At 42.7% G+C, this 17444-nt stretch overlaps 1 protein-coding gene across 1 annotated transcript; it reads left to right on the top strand.

Annotated features, from left to right (window-relative positions):
• The first annotated feature begins 7641 nt into the window (after positions 1-7641).
• tmem229b (transmembrane protein 229B) lies at positions 7642-8193 on the top strand. The gene has a single exon (XM_064926992.1). The coding sequence runs from the start codon at positions 7642-7644 to the stop codon at positions 8191-8193; it is 552 nt and encodes a 183-aa protein (XP_064783064.1).
• The last annotated feature ends 9251 nt before the right edge of the window (positions 8194-17444 follow it).

The raw sequence follows: 17444 nt of genomic DNA, 5'->3' as shown, positions 1-17444 counted from the left end.
TGGGCACAGCCAGGAGAATATCGCCGCCCGAAAGAAGAGCTAGAGGCAGCGAAGGCGGAGAGGCGCTGGTATGAGGAGGCAGCATGGCGGCGCGGATGGAAACCCGAGAGTCAGCCCCAAAAGCCTGTCCAGAGCCGCCAGAGTCTCCCGCCTGTCCAGAGCCGCCAGAGTCTCCCGCCTGTCCAGAGCCGCCAGAGTCTCCCGCCTGTCCAGAGCCGCCAGAGCCTCCCGCCTGTCCAGAGCCTCCCGCCTGTCCAGATCCTCCCGCCTGTCCAGATCCTCCCGCCTGTCCAGAGCCTCCCGCCTGTCCAGAGCCGCCAGTCAGCCAGGATCCGCCAGAGCCGCCAGGCCATTCAGCCAGGATCCGCCAGAGCCGTCTCTCGGTCCTGAGCTGCCCCTCGGTCCTGAGCTGCCCCTGAATAGTTTACTTGATTACAGTTTGTCACGTTCTGACCATAGTTCTTTTGTGTTTTCTTTGTTTTAGGGTTGGTTAGGACGTGAGCTGAGTGGGCATTCTATGTTGTATGTCTAGTTTGTCTATTTCTATGTTTGGCCTGATATGGTTCTCAATCAGAGGCAGGTGTTAGTCATTGTCAGGAGAATAATCAAACTTAAAGAAGGGTCAGGCATAGAAATAGTGCACATAGAAGAGATATTTATTTTATTTTTTATTTAACGAGGCAAGTCAGTTAAAAACACATTCTTATTTTCAATGACAGCTTAGGAACGGTGGGTTAACTGCCTTGTTCAGGGGCAGAACAACAGATTTTTACCTTGTCAGCACAAGGATTTGATCTTGCAACCTTTTGGTTACTAGTAAAAACGCTCTAACCACTTGGCTACTTGCTGCCCTACTTGCTTTCAATGAGTGACAGATCTATAACACACATTTCTATGTGCATTTGGGTGGGTTGCCCAAAAAGTTACATATTGCAGCTTTAAATATTAGCCACTATGGTAGGCCTACTTAATCAGTTATTTCCACCTTCGTGTTAGTTTCCTTACATTTTGCATCATTACATTACATCTTTGGTTTACCTTTCAAAGAAAACATGTAAGGAACTTTTCAAGTTTGTGCGGTTGTTCCTGAGGATCCCTAGCAATAGTTGATCACAGTTGTGCAATCATTTAGGACAGGTAGCACATTTGAGTCATTATGGGAACGCAGACCATATGTAGCAGTTTAAACCTTTAAACCTGCCTACTGGAGCGTTATAGGAGCATTTTAATCCCTCGCTGAATCTTTCTCTCTCTGTTCCATCAGCATCACCCGGTTCTTTTTATATAATCCACCCAGCAATTTTCTCTCAGTGCATGACTCTCACAGTCAGACTGACCTGATCACCAGTTCATTCCTTCTGCATCACATCTCTGTTGGTGCGTAGTAGTATGTATTAGAGCAGATATTAGTGCTATTTTTGGCCTGTTCTTACACCCTCTGAGCCCAATGTACAGAAGCAGGTAGGGGTCCCAGGTGGCAGTGGGACTGAGAGTGGGGGCAGTGCCAAGACCCAGTAGGCAGTCCAGAAGTAATTGCTTATGAGCTATCTTTCCTATTGATCTGGACCTAGAACCCAACACCTCATGCCAGGCAGCACACAAATAGAATAACAAGAACAGATCATCATGATCAATAAAAAGCAGTGAGAAGCCATTAAACTGTCCATTGATGCCAGAGAGGGAGCAATACCCAAACTGACATGACAACTGGGAGGTGGGAGAGGACCAGTGGTGTAAAGTACTTAAGTAAAAAATACTTGAAAGTAGTTTTTACTCCGTACATTTTCCCTGATACCTAAAAGTACACGTTACATTTTGAATGCTTAGCAGGACAGGAAAATGGTCTAATTCACACACTTATCAAGAGAACACCCCTGGTCATCCCTACTGCCTCTGATCTAGCTAAACACATGCTGAGTTTGTAAATGATGTCTGAGTGTTGGAGCGTGCCCCTTGCTATCTGTAAATTAGAAAAACAAGAAAATGGTGCCTCCTGGTTTGCTTAGTATAAGGACTTTTAAAATTATATATACTTTTACTTTTGATACGTAAGTGTATTTTAGCAATTCCATTTTACTTTTGATTCTTACGAATATTTAAAACCAAATATTTTTTTGACTTTTAGTCGAATAGGATTTTAATCAAATTTACTTGGGGACTTCCACTTTCTATTAAGGTATCATTACTTTTACTCAAGTATGACAATTTGGTACTTTTTCTACCACTGGAGAGGACCTACAACAAAACCAGCATCATCATCATCATCAACAACAACACCCAACAGTTCCAGCTCACCACAGTGCCTTGCAAAAGTATTCATCCCCCTTGGCATTTTTCCTATTTTGTTGCATTACAACCTGGAATTTAAACAGATTTTTATTTGGATTTCATGTAATGGACATACACAAAATGAAAAAAATAACTTGTTTCAAAAAATAAAATGGTCCATGCATATGTATTCACCCCCTTTGCTATGAAGCCCCTAAGTAAGACCTGTTGCAACCAATTACCTTCAGAAGTCACATAATTAGTTAAATAAAGTCCTCCTGTGTGCAATCTAAGTGGCACATGATCTGTCACATGATCTCAGTATATTTACACCTGTTCTGAAAGGTCCCAGAGTCTGCAACACCACTGAGCAAGCAGCACCATGAAGACCAAGGAGCTCGCCAAACAGGTCAGGGACAAAGTTGTGGAGAAGTACAGATCAGGGTTGGGTTTTAAAAAATATTCAAAACTTTGAACATCTCCACGGAGCACCATTAAATCCATTATTACAAAATGGAAAGAAAAGAATAATATGGAACCACAACAAACCTGCCAAGCGACGGCCGCCTACCAAAACTCACGGCCCAGGCAAGGAGGGTATTAATCAGAGAGGCAACAAAGAGCCCAACCCTGAAGGAGCTGCAAAGCTCCACAGCGAAGATTGGAGTATCTGTCCATAGGACCACTTTAAGCCGTACACTTCACAGAGCTGGGCTTTACGGAAGAGTTGCCAGAAAAAAAGCCTTTGCTTAAAGAAAAAAATAAGCAAACACATTTGGTGTTCGCCAAAGTGCATGTCTGAGACTCCCCCAACATATGGAAGAAGGTACTCTGGTCAGAATAGTTATGCATGTGCAATTTCTTGATTGTTTCACAATAAAAAAATGTTTTGCATCTTCAAAGCGGTAGGCATGTTGTGTAAATCAAATGAGAAAAAAATAAAATAATTCCAAGTTGTAAAGTGACAAAATAGGAAAAATGCCAAGGGGGTGAATACTTTCGCAAGCCACTGTATGTCAGGCTTTAGCTCTGGGTCAAGCTGGGCTACAGAGGCATGCTAAAGGGTGTTTGGGTGTGGGTCAGGTGACACTGGTGGTAGGGACGCTATGAATGTTTTAGAGGCAGCAGGAGACAGGTGGAGCATGGGGTGGGAGGGAGGGAGGGAGAGGAACGAGGGCTATGGGGTGTGGGGAGAGGGTATGGGGTGAGAGAGGGAGGGAGTCAGAGGTTGAGCGAGGGGAGAGAGAGAGAGGGGGGAACTCGAAGGAGCTCAGGAGAATTCAAGGGAGCAGGAGTTAAGATCCAGTGGGGCAAGACTGGGTGAGAGAGGGAGGGAGTCAGAGATTGAGCGAGGGGGGGGAGAGGGGGGAACTAGAGCTCAGGAGAATTCAAGGGAGCAGGAGTTAGGATCCAGTGGGGCAAGACTGGGTGAGCGAGGGGGGGGAGAGAGAGGGGGGAACTAGAGCTCAGGAGAATTCAAGGGAGCAGGAGTTAGGATCCAGTGGGGCAAGACTGGGTGAGAGAGGGAGGGAGTCAGAGATTGAGCGAGGGGGGGGAGAGAGAGAGAGAGAGGGGGGGGGAACTAGAGCTCAGGAGAATTCAAGGGAGCAGGAGTTAGGATCCAGTGGGGCAAGACGGGGTGAGAGAGAGGGAGGCAGGAAGAGTGTGAAGGTGAGGGAAACAGGGTTGCGGCAGGTCAGTCCAGTCTCCTGGCCCATTTGTTCCTTGTTAGAAAAATCCTCATTAGCCTGGCTCTCTGCCCACTTCGCCAAACCAGCATCTGCTCTTCAAACCAGTTCTTACTGTACATGGTCACACTCACAACCTCTCTCTGATAGGATTTAATTGTACTATTGTATTACGGTTGGATGTATAAGCTTCAAATCAAAATCACATTTTATTTTGTCACATGCGCCGACTAGAACCTTACAGTGAAATGCTTACTATCAAGCCCTTAACCAACAATGCTTTAAGAATTTGAAGAAAAAAAGATAAAAAGATAAGTTAAAAATAGATAATAAAAGTAACAAATAATTAAACAGCAGCAGTAAAAAAAAACAATAGCAAGGCTATATACAAGGAGTACCGGTACAGAGTCAATATGTGGGGGCACCAGTTAGTTGAGGTAATATGTACATGTAGTTAGAGTTAAAGTGACTATGCATAGATAATAAACAGAGTAGCAGCAGTGTAAAATAGGGGTCTGAGTATACCTTTGATTAGGTGTTCAGGAGTCTTATGGCTTGGGGGTAGAAGCTGTTAAGAAGCCTCTTGGACCTAGACTTGGCGCTCCGGTACCACTTGCCGTGCAGTAGCAGAGAGAACAGTCTATGACTTGGGTGGCTGGAGTCTTTGACAACGTTTAGGGCCTTCCTCTGACACCGTCTGGTATAGAGGTCCTGGATAGCAGGAAGCTTGGCCCCAGTGATGTACTGTGGCGTACGCACTACCTTCTGTAGTGTCTTGCGTTCAGAGGCCGAGCAGTTGCCGTACCAGGTAGTGATGCAACCATTCAGGATGCTCTCGATGGTGCAGCTGTAGAACCTTTTGAGGATCCGAGGACCCATACCAAATCTTTTCAGTCTCATGAGGGGGAATAGGCTTTGTCGTTCCCGTTTCACGACTGTCTTGGTGTGTTTGGACCATGATAGTTTGTTGGTGATGTGGACACCAAGGAACTTGAAGCTCTCAACCTGCTCCACTACAAGCCCAGTCGATGAGAATGGGGGCGTGCTCGGTCCTCCTTTTCCTGTAGTCCACAATCATCCCTTTTGACGATTGTGAACTACAATCTTGACTATTCTGAAACAATTGTCTCATTTTACCTACTAATATTTACAGAACTATATATATATACACTGAGTATGCCAAACATTATGAATACCTTCCTAATATCAGAACAGCCTCAATTCATTTTGGCGTGGACTCTACAAGGTGTCAAAAGCCTTCCACAGGGATGCTGGCCCTTGTTAACTCCAATGTTTCCCACAGTTGTGTCAAGATGTCCTTTGGGTGGCGGACCATTCTTGATACACACAGGAAACTGTTGAGTGTGAAAAACCCAGCAGCGTTGCAGCTCTTGACACAAGCCAGTGCGCCTGGCACCTACTACCATACCCCAGTCAAAGGCACTTAAATCAATAAGGGATCCTAGCTTTGACCTGGATTCACCTGGTCAGTCTATGTCATGGAAAGAGCAGATGCTCTTGGTGTTTCTTTTTTAGTGACTGTTAGCACTGAAAGTTTTTGACCTCTTGTAAACTGGTTCCATTTTCCAATGTGCATGTGCCAGTCAGTAGGCTTATGCAGTGGAATCGAACAGATTCAGACATACTGTAAATACTATAGACTCTTTATATACTTTAGGCTTTCTGTCAAAACCAATGGGGCCTGGGGACGAGGTTATATACTATGACTGAGTGGTTGAGAGATGGCATCCCTGCTAGGGCCTCCTGACACCTGATACCAGTGGTGCTTACTGTCTGTGTCTGGCCTTGCACCCGTTATTTATATAGTCTTTGGTCTGACCTGGGGATTTACACTGCAGAAAGCAAGGGCACATTATGCACACAGATCCTGGGGGGGCCATTCTAACTCTCTCTACATGTGATAGCATTGTGTTAGTCGGACCCCCGATACCACTTGTGATGTAATGGCATTGTGTGGCTGATACAACATTCTGATTGCTGAGGAGTGAAGTTTTCTCTAGTTACAGATCCACGACAAATCCTAACCTTAACCACTGGTGGGGGAAATGCGAAACTGGCCCAAGATCAGGCTCTAGAGGCCACTTCAACCTACTCCTTTATGATCAGTCGTTGATTCTCACGGGTTCTAATATTGCAAACTGACATGGAAAGAAATGCAATCTGACGTTAATTCAAATGTCAAGTGGTCAGTTTAAGACCTTGTACCAGCAGCCAACAATGTTGGAAGGGATATCTAAGAGTCCTCAAGTCATCTGAAGGTTAATCTTTAGCAGTCTGTGTAGTTTCCATATACTCTTAGAAAAAAGAGTTCCAAAACAGTTATTTGCAGAGGGATAGGGTTCTGTTGTGATCAGAAGATCCCTTTTTGGAAGGTAAAGGGTTCTACCTAGAACCTTTAACATCCTGAGAACCGTTTTTTGGGAGAAAGGGTTCTTTGATGATTCTTTAGAAGGCAAGAAGGGTTCTACATAGAATCATATCTAATATTTCCCAGCATGCACTATTGCAGGGAGATTTTCAGAATTGTTTATTTTACTATAATATCAGTATTTTTGAATGTACATCGATGGTTGATACATCTGTATGCTACACAAAGATAAATAACACAGTTTTCTAAACGAATCCAATCTGTTGGATTTATTGCACCCGTTACTGAGTTGGATGTCCCAGTTTAAATGATTGGGTTAGTGTCAGTATTCAATCTCCCCTACTCTGGCAGCCATTCGGAGTGCAGGTTGCGGTGGATTAACAATTTCACTTGTTGGATATTCCAGTTCTGTCTGGTTTCCTATAGGAATTACACATCCCTTTACAAGCCAGCAGGCTTAGGTTATTAATAGGCCCTAAAAAAAAGGCCTTATGATATGTCATTTATTGTCATAAATAATAACATTTTAAAGGCTCATAAGGCTGGTGGAATTCTTCATAGAGGGTTCTGGGAAGAACCGTCCAAAGATAAAAGGGTTCTCGGTAGAACTATGTACAGGTTGTTCTTTGAAGAACCCTATATAGAGGGGTGGCAGTGTAGCCTAGTGGTTAGAGTGTTGGACTAGTAACCGGAAGGTTGCAAGTTCAAACCCCTGAGCTGACAAGGTACAAAATCTGTCATTCTGCCCCTGAACAAGCAGTTAACCCACTGTTCCTAGGCCGTCGTTGAAAATAAGAATTTGTTCTTAACTGACTTGCCTAGTTAAATAAAGGTAAAATAAAAAGAGTGCTCTAGATAGAACCCTATGCAAAGGGCTCCCCTATAGGGACAATTCAAAGAGGCCTGTATGGTTCAACTTAGCACCTTGTTTTTCCTCTCTAAGAGTGTAGTATTGTCCTTATGAAACACTTTCCTTTGCCCCACATGCATACGGTAGGCATTTGACATAGCAGAGGTACTCCAGCTGTCTATCTCGTTCTATAACACCAAACTGACTAACTCACTTTTCTGTCCTTTCTCCCTTACAGACCTACGCTTCTCCTCCACTAGATAAAGAGCGAGGGGCGGTCACCATGGTGTAACGGGTGTCGTTGAACTAGACCTACAGTATGGCACGCCAAACCAACCATTAGACCAAGAGGAAATCCTTGTGGGCTGAGGGCGACATTTGGGCCTCCGTCTCTCAGGCAGGACTGCCTTATCACGAGGGCGTAATTCCAAATCGCGTCCACCGCAATGGCAACCCCGGCACCCCCACCAGCGCCTCTGACGGTCCTGTCTCGCTGGTACCTGTACGCCATCCATGGCTACTTCTGCGAGGTCATGTTCACCGCCGCCTGGGAGTTTGTGGTCAACCGCAACTGGAAGTTTCCTGGTGTGACCAGTGTATGGGCTCTGCTAATCTACGGGACCTGCATCCTCATCGTGGAGCACATGTACCTGGCCCTCCGAGCTCTCCGTTGCCCCGTGCTGCTGCGATGCCTCATCTATACCCTATGGACGTATATCTGGGAGTTCGGTACAGGGCTGTTGTTGACCCAGTTCGACGCCTGTCCCTGGGATTATTCCCATTTTCAGTATAACTTTATGGGGTTGATCACAGCGGAGTACGCCCTGCCCTGGTTTTGTGCATCTTTCATGACGGAGCGACTGGTTATACGCAACACGCTGCGGTTACGGATGGACAGGGACAGGGTGGAAGGGGACCAGTCGGATGCAGGCGGGGGAGGAGGAAGGAAAGTGTGGGGCGAACAAAGAGGAGCCAACTGCTATCTTAAATTGGACTGATCAAAGAACAAGGGCATTTCCTCATTTGGGGAAAGTCCATCCTCCACCCTCGCACCTCTGCCCTCTCTATTCTGTGACCTGGAAACCGATAAGTTGTCTCGTGGTCGAGGAGTGTGTCAACTTGTTAGTAGAGAAATGGTAGCCTCCTTTTGGCAAGGAAGCACACGTGTATCATCCCTGAGTCCTTTGCGGAAGAGTTTTGAAATCTGCCATACCCGCTTTGAATCAGGAGAAAATCATGCAAACATTTAAAAACGATATGCTACTTATCCTTTTATCTACAAAATGTCTTGTACGACTGGCTACAGTTGTTTTGATCACTTTATACATTTATTTGGAGATTCCACCCTTTAAAAGTCATTTGCTGGATGACTCATGGTTGGAGAAGGAGAGTCTCATTTCATACAAGCGCATTTTCATCCACATTCCCTCTCCTCGCCACCTCTCCGCGATTACCTTGAACCTTTTTCAAAAGGAGGCCAGAGAGGCTGGAGGAGGGAGGACACAGGAGTTGAGCAAATCCAATTGAGGAAAGGCCACTCAATCTGAATCACTCTGGAATCCCACTAAAACATTGTATGGAAATGTATAATACATTTTTTTTTAAACGAAATACATAAGTACTTGTATTTCTGTATAGCTTCAAAAGCAATCAGAATAAGGTGCTATATGCAATATGTTCATAATTGATTGTCATGGAGAATGATTTTCTACAGTTAGTGATAACCCACAATATTTGGAAATGCAATGAGGGAGGTGTTTTACCCCAAAGGTTCTGTATGCACTGCAGTCTGTTTACTCATAAGCTATTTGCCTATTGAGAAATTAGGTCTCAGGTAACTTACTCAATGAATTGTGTGCTATTTCTACTGTATATCTGTTCAAATCAGGATTTCTGATTTTCACGTGATGTAACCATTCACTATTAGCCAAGGATGTTGTCACCACACTGAAAGAGCTGCTGCTGCCTTGTGGACTTGACATGATACTGCATCTGAAAGCTTCATCTGAAGTCTCAAAAATAGGACTACAGGAGCTGTATTCCTCCCAGATATCTCTTTGGTTTGTCCCTATTAATGGCCCTTGCTTTATGGCCTCTGGCACTGTTTTGATGATGCAAAATAATGTGGATCTCAAACCACCGAGTGGATTCAAAAGCAATACATTAAAGGCCCAATGCAGCCGTTTTTATCTCAATATCAAATCATTTCTGTGTAACAATTAAGTGCCCTACCGTGATCGCTTTCAATTAAAATGGTAAAAAAAATCAAAACAAGCTTCTTAGTAAAGGAGTAAAAGGGTCAATTTCTCAAGCAAGAATTTAGATCGGACTGTATGGGAGTGGTCTGAGTGGGGAGGGGAAAACTGAAAACTAGCTGTTATTGGCCGAGATTTTGAACTCTCTTTCTTATTGGTTTATCAACTAATTTACCGCCTAGTGATGTCACGATGGAGGGCCAGAACTCTATCCCACCAAAACAGACAAACACTTCAGGCAGTCTTTTCAAGCATATCTTACACTAAAAGGGCATTATCATAATTTTCACAGTATTATTCCAGTCTCGTAGTGTGAATATATATATATATATATATATATAAAACACAGGATATCACATTTTTTACAGCATTGGGCCTTTCAGCAATGATTATATGAATCCTTGACTCAACATAGAAGTCTGTGGTTTGACTACCGTCTACCAGTATATAACTTTGTGCAGATAATGTTATTTATTCAAAAATGCACTGCTTTTATTTCCAAAACGCTATGTCTACTAATTATTCACATTTTTGTTTTTTCATCAGAAATGATTGCTTATGGGTACCTTCATGTGTGTGTAAAATATTACTGTTCTCAAATGTTTTTATTCATAGACTTGTGTAGGATTTTTTTTGTTTTGTTGCAAAACTCTATACGGTGAGTGTTCAAAACAGGAACACCTTCCTAATATTGAGTTGCACCCCCTTTTCCCCTCAGAACAGCCTCGATTATTTGGGGTACGGACTCTACAAGGTGTCGAAAGCGTTAAAAAGGGATGTTGACTCCAATGCATCCCACAGTTGTGTCAAGTTGGCTGGATGTTCTTTGGCTGGCGGACCGTTCTTGATACCGTTCTTCTTGAGCGTGAAAAACCCAGCAGCGTTGCAGTTCTTGACACACTGAAATCGGTGCACCTAACACCTACTACTGTACCATACCCCATTCAAAGGCACTTAAATATTTTGTCTTGCCCATTCACCCTCTGAATGGCACACATACACAATCCATTTCTCAATTGTCTCAAGGCTTTAAAATAATTATTTAACCTGTCTCCTCCCCTTCATCGACACTGATAGAAGTGGATTTTACAGGTGATGTAACAGGGATCATAGCTTTCACCTGGATTCCCCTGGTCAGTCAATCTCATGTTCCCTATGTTTTCTACACTCAATGGAATGTTTGTTTCCTGTATATTTGATTGTGATATGTGGTTGTCTCATGAAGCTATCTTATGATGAATGCACTTGGTGTAAGTCCATCTGCTAAATGACTAAAATATCAAATGTAAATGTTTTACATACAGATCTCTTATTACTGTATAGAATCATTTTCAACAACTTTTGTTTAAATACACTGCATTCGGAAAGTGTTCAGACCCCTTGACTTTTTCCACATTTTGTTACATTACAGCCTTATTTTAAAATTGATTAAGTAGATTTTCCCCCTCATCAATCTACATACACTACCCCATAATGACAAAGCAAATACAGGTTGTTAGAAATTTTTGCTAATTTATACAACGAAAACAACTGAAATATCACATTTACATAAGTGTTCAGTCCTTTTACTTAGTACTTTGTTGAAGCACCTATGGCAGCGATTAGAGCATTGAGTCATCTTTGGTATGACGCTACAAGCTTGGCACACCTGTATTTGGGGAGTTTCTCCCAATCTTCTCTGCAGATCCTCTCAAGCTCTGTCAGGTTGGGTGGGGAGCGTTGCTGTACAGCTACAGTTGAAGTCAGAAGTTCACATACACTTACGTCATTAAAACTCGTTTTTCAACCACCACAAATTTCTTGAGAGAGTTCCAAACTATAGTTTTTGCAAGTCGGTTAGGACATCTACTTTGTGCATGACACAAGTCATTTTTCCAACAACAGATTATTTCACTTATAATTCACTGTATCACAATTGCAATGGGTCAGAAGTTTACATATACTAAGTTGACTGTGCCTTTAAACAGCTTGGAAAATTCCAGAAAATGATGTCATGGCTGTAGAATATTTTTATAGGCTTAATTGACATCATTTGAGTCAATTGGAGGTGTACCTGTGGATGTATTTCAAGACCTACCTTCAAACTTCGCTTGACATCATGGGAAAATCAAAAGAAAGACCTCAGAAAATGAATTGTAGACCTCCACAAGCAATTTCCAAAAGCCTGAAGGTACCACGTTCATCTGTACAAACAATAGTACGCAAGTGTAAACACCATGGGACCACGCAGCCGTCATACCGCTCAGGAAGGAGACACGTCTCCTAGAGATGAACTTACTTTGGTGTGAAAAGTGCAAATCAACCCCAGAACAACAGCAAAGGACCTTGTGAAGATGCTGGAGGAAACGGGTACAAAGGTATCTATATCCACAGTAAAATGAGTCCTATAGAGACATAACCTGAAAGGCCTCTCAGCAAGGAAGAAGCCACTGGTCAAAAACCACCATTAAAAAAAGCCAGACTATGGTTTGCAACTGTCCTCTGGTCTGATGAAACAAAAATAGAACTGTTTGGCCATAATGACCATTGTTATGTTTGGATGAAAAAGGGGGAGGCTTGCAAGCCTAAGAACACCATCCCAACTGTGAAGCACGGGGGTGGCAGCATCATGTTGTGGGGGTGCTTTGCTCCAGGAGGGACTGGTGCACTTCACAAAATAGATGGCATCATGAGACAGGGAAATTATGTGGATATATTGAAGCAACATCTCAAATGGACAATGACCCCAAGCATACTTCCAAAGTTGTGGCAAAATGGCTTAAGGACAACAAAGTCAAGGTATTGGAGTGGCCATCACAAAGCCCTGACCTCAATCCCATAGAAAATTTGTGGGCAGAACTGAAAAAGCGTGTGCGAGCAAGGAGGCCTACAAACCTGACTCAGTTACACCAGCTCTCTCAGGAGGAATGGGCCAAAATTCACCCAACTTATTGTGGGAAGCTTGTGGATGTCTACCCGAAACGTTTGACCCAAGTTAAACAATTTAAAGGCACTGCTTCCAAATACTAATTGAGTGTATGTAAACTTGTGACCCACTGGGAATGTGATGAATTGAATAAAAGCTGAAATAAATCATTCTCTCTACTATTATTCTGACATTTCACATTCTTAAAATAAAGTGGTGATCTTAACTGACCTAAGACACATAATTTTTACTCAGATTAAATGTCAGGAATTGTGAAAAATGTATTTGGCAAAGGTGTATGTAAACTTCCGACTTCAACTGTATTTTCAGGTATCTCAGGAGATGTTCGATCGGGTTCAAGTCCGGGCTCTGGCTGGGCCACTCAAAGACATTCAGTGACTTGTCCCGAAGATACTCCTGCATTGTCTTGGCTGTGTGCTTAGGGTCATTGTCATTTTGGAAGGTGAACCTTCGCCCCAGTCTGAGGTCCTGAGCACTCTGGAGCAGGTTTTTGTCAAGGATCTCTCTGCACTTTGCTCAGCTCTTCTTTGCCTTGATCCTGACTAGTCTCCCAGTCCCAGCCGCTGAACAACATCCCCACAGCATGATGCTGCCACCACCGTGCTTCACCGTAGGGTTGTTGCCAGGTTTCCTCCAGACGTGATGCTTGGCATTCAGGCCAATGAGTTCAATCTTAGTTTCATCAGACCAGAGAGTGGCGCAGCGGTTTAAGGCACTGCGGTAGAGGCGTCACTACTGACCCTGGTTCGATCCTGGGCTGTGATTGGGAGTCCCATGGAGCGGTGCACAATTGGCCCAGCGTCGTTAGTGTTAGGCCGTCATTGTAAATAACAATTTGTTCTTAACTGACTTGCCTAGTTAAATAAAGTTAATTTTTAAACATTTTTTTATTGAAATGGTCAGAGTCTTTAGGTGCATTTTAGCAAACTCCAAGCGGGCTGTCATGTGCCTTTTAGTGAGGAGTGGCTTCCGTCTGGCCACTCTACCAGGCCTGATTGGTGGAGTACTGCAGAGATGGTTGTCCTTCTGGAAAGTTCTCCCATCCCAGCTCTGTCAGAGTGACAATCAGGTTCTTGGTCACCTCCCTGACTAAGGCCCTTTCCCCCCGATTGCTCAGTTTTGCCAGGCGGCCAGGTCTAAGAAGAGTCTTGGTGGTTCCAAACTTCATCCATTTAAGAATGATGGAGGCCACTGTGTTATTGGGGACCTTCAATGCTGCAGAAATGTTTTGGTACCCTTCCCTAGATCTGTGGCTCGACACAATCCTGTTTTGGAGCTCTACGGACAATTATTTTCGACCTCATGGCTTGGTTTTTGCTCTGACATGCACTGCTAACTGTGTGACCTTATATAGACAGGTGTCTGCCTTTCCAAATCATGTCCAATTAATTGGATTTACCACAAGTGGACTCCAATCAAGTTGTAAAAACATCTCAAGGATGATCAATGGAAACAGGATGCACCTGAGCTCAATTTCGAGTCTCATATCAAATGGTTTGAATACTTAGGTATTTCTGTTTTATATTTTTTATAAATGTACCATTATTTCTAACAACCTGTTTTCGCTTTGTCATTATGGGTTATTGTGTGTAGATTTGATTTATATTTTTTTATTTACTCCATTTTAGAATAAGGCTGTAACGTAACAAAATGTGGAAAAAGTCAAGGGGTCTGAATACTTTCCGAAGTTTTCCTTCAGACGGCCAGCTCTGTCATTTGTACATTTCTTTATTAAAAAATATAGTTATTTGTTACATTCGACTTTGTAAAACCTAGCAGTACTCCTTATTTCTCTTGAGAGTGAGGCGGATATATATAGCGTTTAGGGGAAAAAAACGTGATTATTTGTCTCTGAAATGAAACCATCAAGTGATAGATTTTAAACAAATAGATGTCTGTCATTGAACAACCCCATTCTATGTAGATAGTGAAAAAAACACACCAATCTCTTTCATCATCTCTTTAAACAGTAATTGACCAACATTTCTGAAAATGCCTATGTACTGTAGCCTTTTGGAATTCAACTTTTCAGTTATAAATGAGAACTTACACGTCGTGTGTGTGTGTGTGTGTGTGTGTGTGTGTGTGTGTGTGTGTGTGTGTGTGTGTGTGTTTGCGTGTTTAGTGACGCTGGGAGAGAGACTGTTTCTGATCTCTCACCACATAAATCTAAGACTCATGCATGTCAGAATGTTTTCAGTTGTAAATCTTCCCAAACCAAGTTGTCTATTTTCTTGGTTTGATCAGTCACTGAAATGATTTATTTGTTTTAATTATTATTATTATTATTATTTATTTATTTTTTACAAATGTTTCGTGAAAACACTGCACTGTATTGTATCATACATTTCAAGTGTGTATTTATTGTGTTTAATTTGTAATAAGTCTTTGGAATAAACTTATTTAATAGATTTTTTTTTTAAAGCTGGTTTTGGGACTTAGAAATAACCATTTGACTGTACAGTAAATGTACATATGCTTAACAAGGGTCGAGAAATCATTAACAATATTGATGCTATATGGAACCGACAGGCCCCTTCGGCTAACCTCTTGTCTCCTTCTCCTCTGTTAGTCTTCATGTATGTTAGTCTTCGGACAATGTCCACTCTGTCTGCAAGCCAGGTAAACACATTAAAACACACAAGAGGGTGACGAGGATAAGCAGACCAGCCATATTTTATATCTCAATATAGAAACCCTAGACCCACTGCATGTCAATAGGACACAGCGGAGGGCAGTGATGATGCACTTTTCTAGTGAGCAACTATTATTTCTCACCCACCTTTCTGTAGTGTTGCAGGGATATTATCCTGCCACATGGTGTCGCTCTCGCACTACAAAATAAAACTTGTTTGTTGGGGGAAATTAATGGGGAAACAATCAGGTTTTGGTATATGTGCCGAAAATAAAATTTGAGATAATATCAGTCGGTTAAACATGACCTTTATGAATTATGAAGCCTTTATGTGCTTTATATGCTTGTTTCAATTATATAAATGCTTTCAAACTCACAAAAAGGGATGTTAGCAGATGAAGATTACGTCATAGAACAAAACGTATAATATCTCCTAAACCTGTGTGTACCACAGACCTTTTTCTTCCTGCAATTATCCCAAAATTCTCTCATAGGGTTTGGCCAACCAGCCATGGCGGAGTTAGCCTCCGTTAGTGTCTACAAAAAGGCACGATTACTATTGCACTCTATACATGAGCACAAAAGCAACAGCACATTGTCTACACATGATCAGCCACCCCGAGAGCAAATGGCTTAAATACCCTGAAACCAGAAATGGTCCAGAAAAATCAACGGTAGGTGGATCCAGCACAAATTAAATAAAAAGAACCTCAAAACGAGAAGGGCCAACAATAAATATTTATTTTACATTTACAGCAAGTTTTTAGAAACAGTATAATGTATTTGAATGACCACAAAATGTCATATTATGTCACTGACACATTTCAGAATCGATTATCCTAAACAATGCTCACATCTTTACCTGGCACATTTTATACCATTCCATTGGTCCTTAAGTGAAACCTCCACCCACCTGGGGCACCAGGCCCGTTGCAAAACAAACTGGCTCATTGCTCCGGCCAAATGCCACGTCATACCCGCGAGCGTTCGTTTCTACTCTGAAATGAAGTAATTCATGCATTAATGAAGTATGTAGAGATTGATAGAGCAGCAGAAGAATTCAGTCCGAGTCGCCAGGCAACCTAGCCTGGGTACCAGTCTCAGTAGCATTCCACTCCTTGTGCCATGACTCTATGTATACGCATGGACAAAGCCATCGATCACGTGACACCATTCATTCCTATGTGAAGACTCAATAGTGCATTTGAAGCCAAGGAAGTGCAAAATATTACTGTTCTCAGATTTTTTTTAGTAAAAGATTTTTAGATGTGTATGAAAACAACATTTTTGTTGCAAAACTACACAGTGAATGTTCAAAACAGGAAGACCTGTTCTGAAGGTTTTAAAAGTGGGACCTTCAGACAAGTCTTGTGGGACCTGTGGGCGTCATAGAGCAATACAACCAACATGGACGTGTTCATTTTAGATGGTGTCTTACATGCGACGTTTGAGCTACTCCAGGAAGTGACGTTGCAGAGGCTCGCTCAGTGACGCATCCTCTAATTGAGTATTTTAAGTTGAAGGCCGACCGGGATACTGCAGGCTGCCATTAGCTACTAAATTATCATTGTAACTTCTTCTGTGTGCGATTTTAAAACAATCGGTTTAAGGACATACATCTGGGGTAAAATAAGCAATTATTGGTACCATGATTGTCTCCAAATTATTTATTTTTTTACAGAAAGGTTGACAATGAATATTGCCATTTTCCTATTCATTATAACATGAGACTGCTGTTTCCTGCAAACAATGCCTGCATTCTGGCTTGAACGCTGTTACTTCAATGAGAGGGGGCAGTCATTCTCTCCTGACTCTGTCATATATGCCAAAGACAACATAAATCATTTCATGACAACGTGTTAGAATTATAACAATGTAAAAACACAACAATAATTTAGCTGTAGGCAAGTTGTTGTCCCTACAGTGAGGATTAGAACACATCCAACCCAAAATACCATAGATAGATGGCAGCATTCGCAAAGAAACTGAAATCGCGAAAGCATCGCATTTAACCACAGGAAGGTAACTGGGAATGAGTACGAGTACAAACAGACCAGCTACGACCTCCGTAAGTCATTCAAAGAGGCAAAAAGACATTACAGGGACAAAGTGGAGTCACAATTAAATGGCTCAGACACGGGACCTATGTGGCATGGACTTCAGACAAATAAGGATTAGAAAGGGACACCAGCCACGCAGACGCCTGCCCCAACAGATCCACAGACGACGCAATCGCCATTGCACTGCACACCGCCCTATCCCATCTGGACTGGAGGAATACCTATGTGAGAATGCTGTTCATTGACTACAGCTTTGCTTTCAGCACCCTGGCGCCCTCCAAGCCTGTCACTGAGCTCAGGGCCCTGGGTCTGAACCCCTCTCTGTGCAACTAGGTCCTAGATTTCCTGACGGGCCGGCCCCAGGTGGTGAGGG

The sequence above is a fragment of the Oncorhynchus masou genome, chromosome 21, assembly GCF_036934945.1.
Source record: "Oncorhynchus masou masou isolate Uvic2021 chromosome 21, UVic_Omas_1.1, whole genome shotgun sequence".
NCBI classification, from domain to species: Eukaryota; Metazoa; Chordata; class Actinopteri; order Salmoniformes; family Salmonidae; genus Oncorhynchus; species Oncorhynchus masou.
This window is presented reverse-complemented; position numbering and strand designations above follow the sequence as displayed.

What these genes read in the sequence shown, in the direction of transcription:
- tmem229b (XM_064926992.1), top strand. Translation starts at nt 7,642, where the DNA reads ATGGCAACCCCGGCACCCCCACCAGCGCCTCTGACGGTCCTGTCTCGC.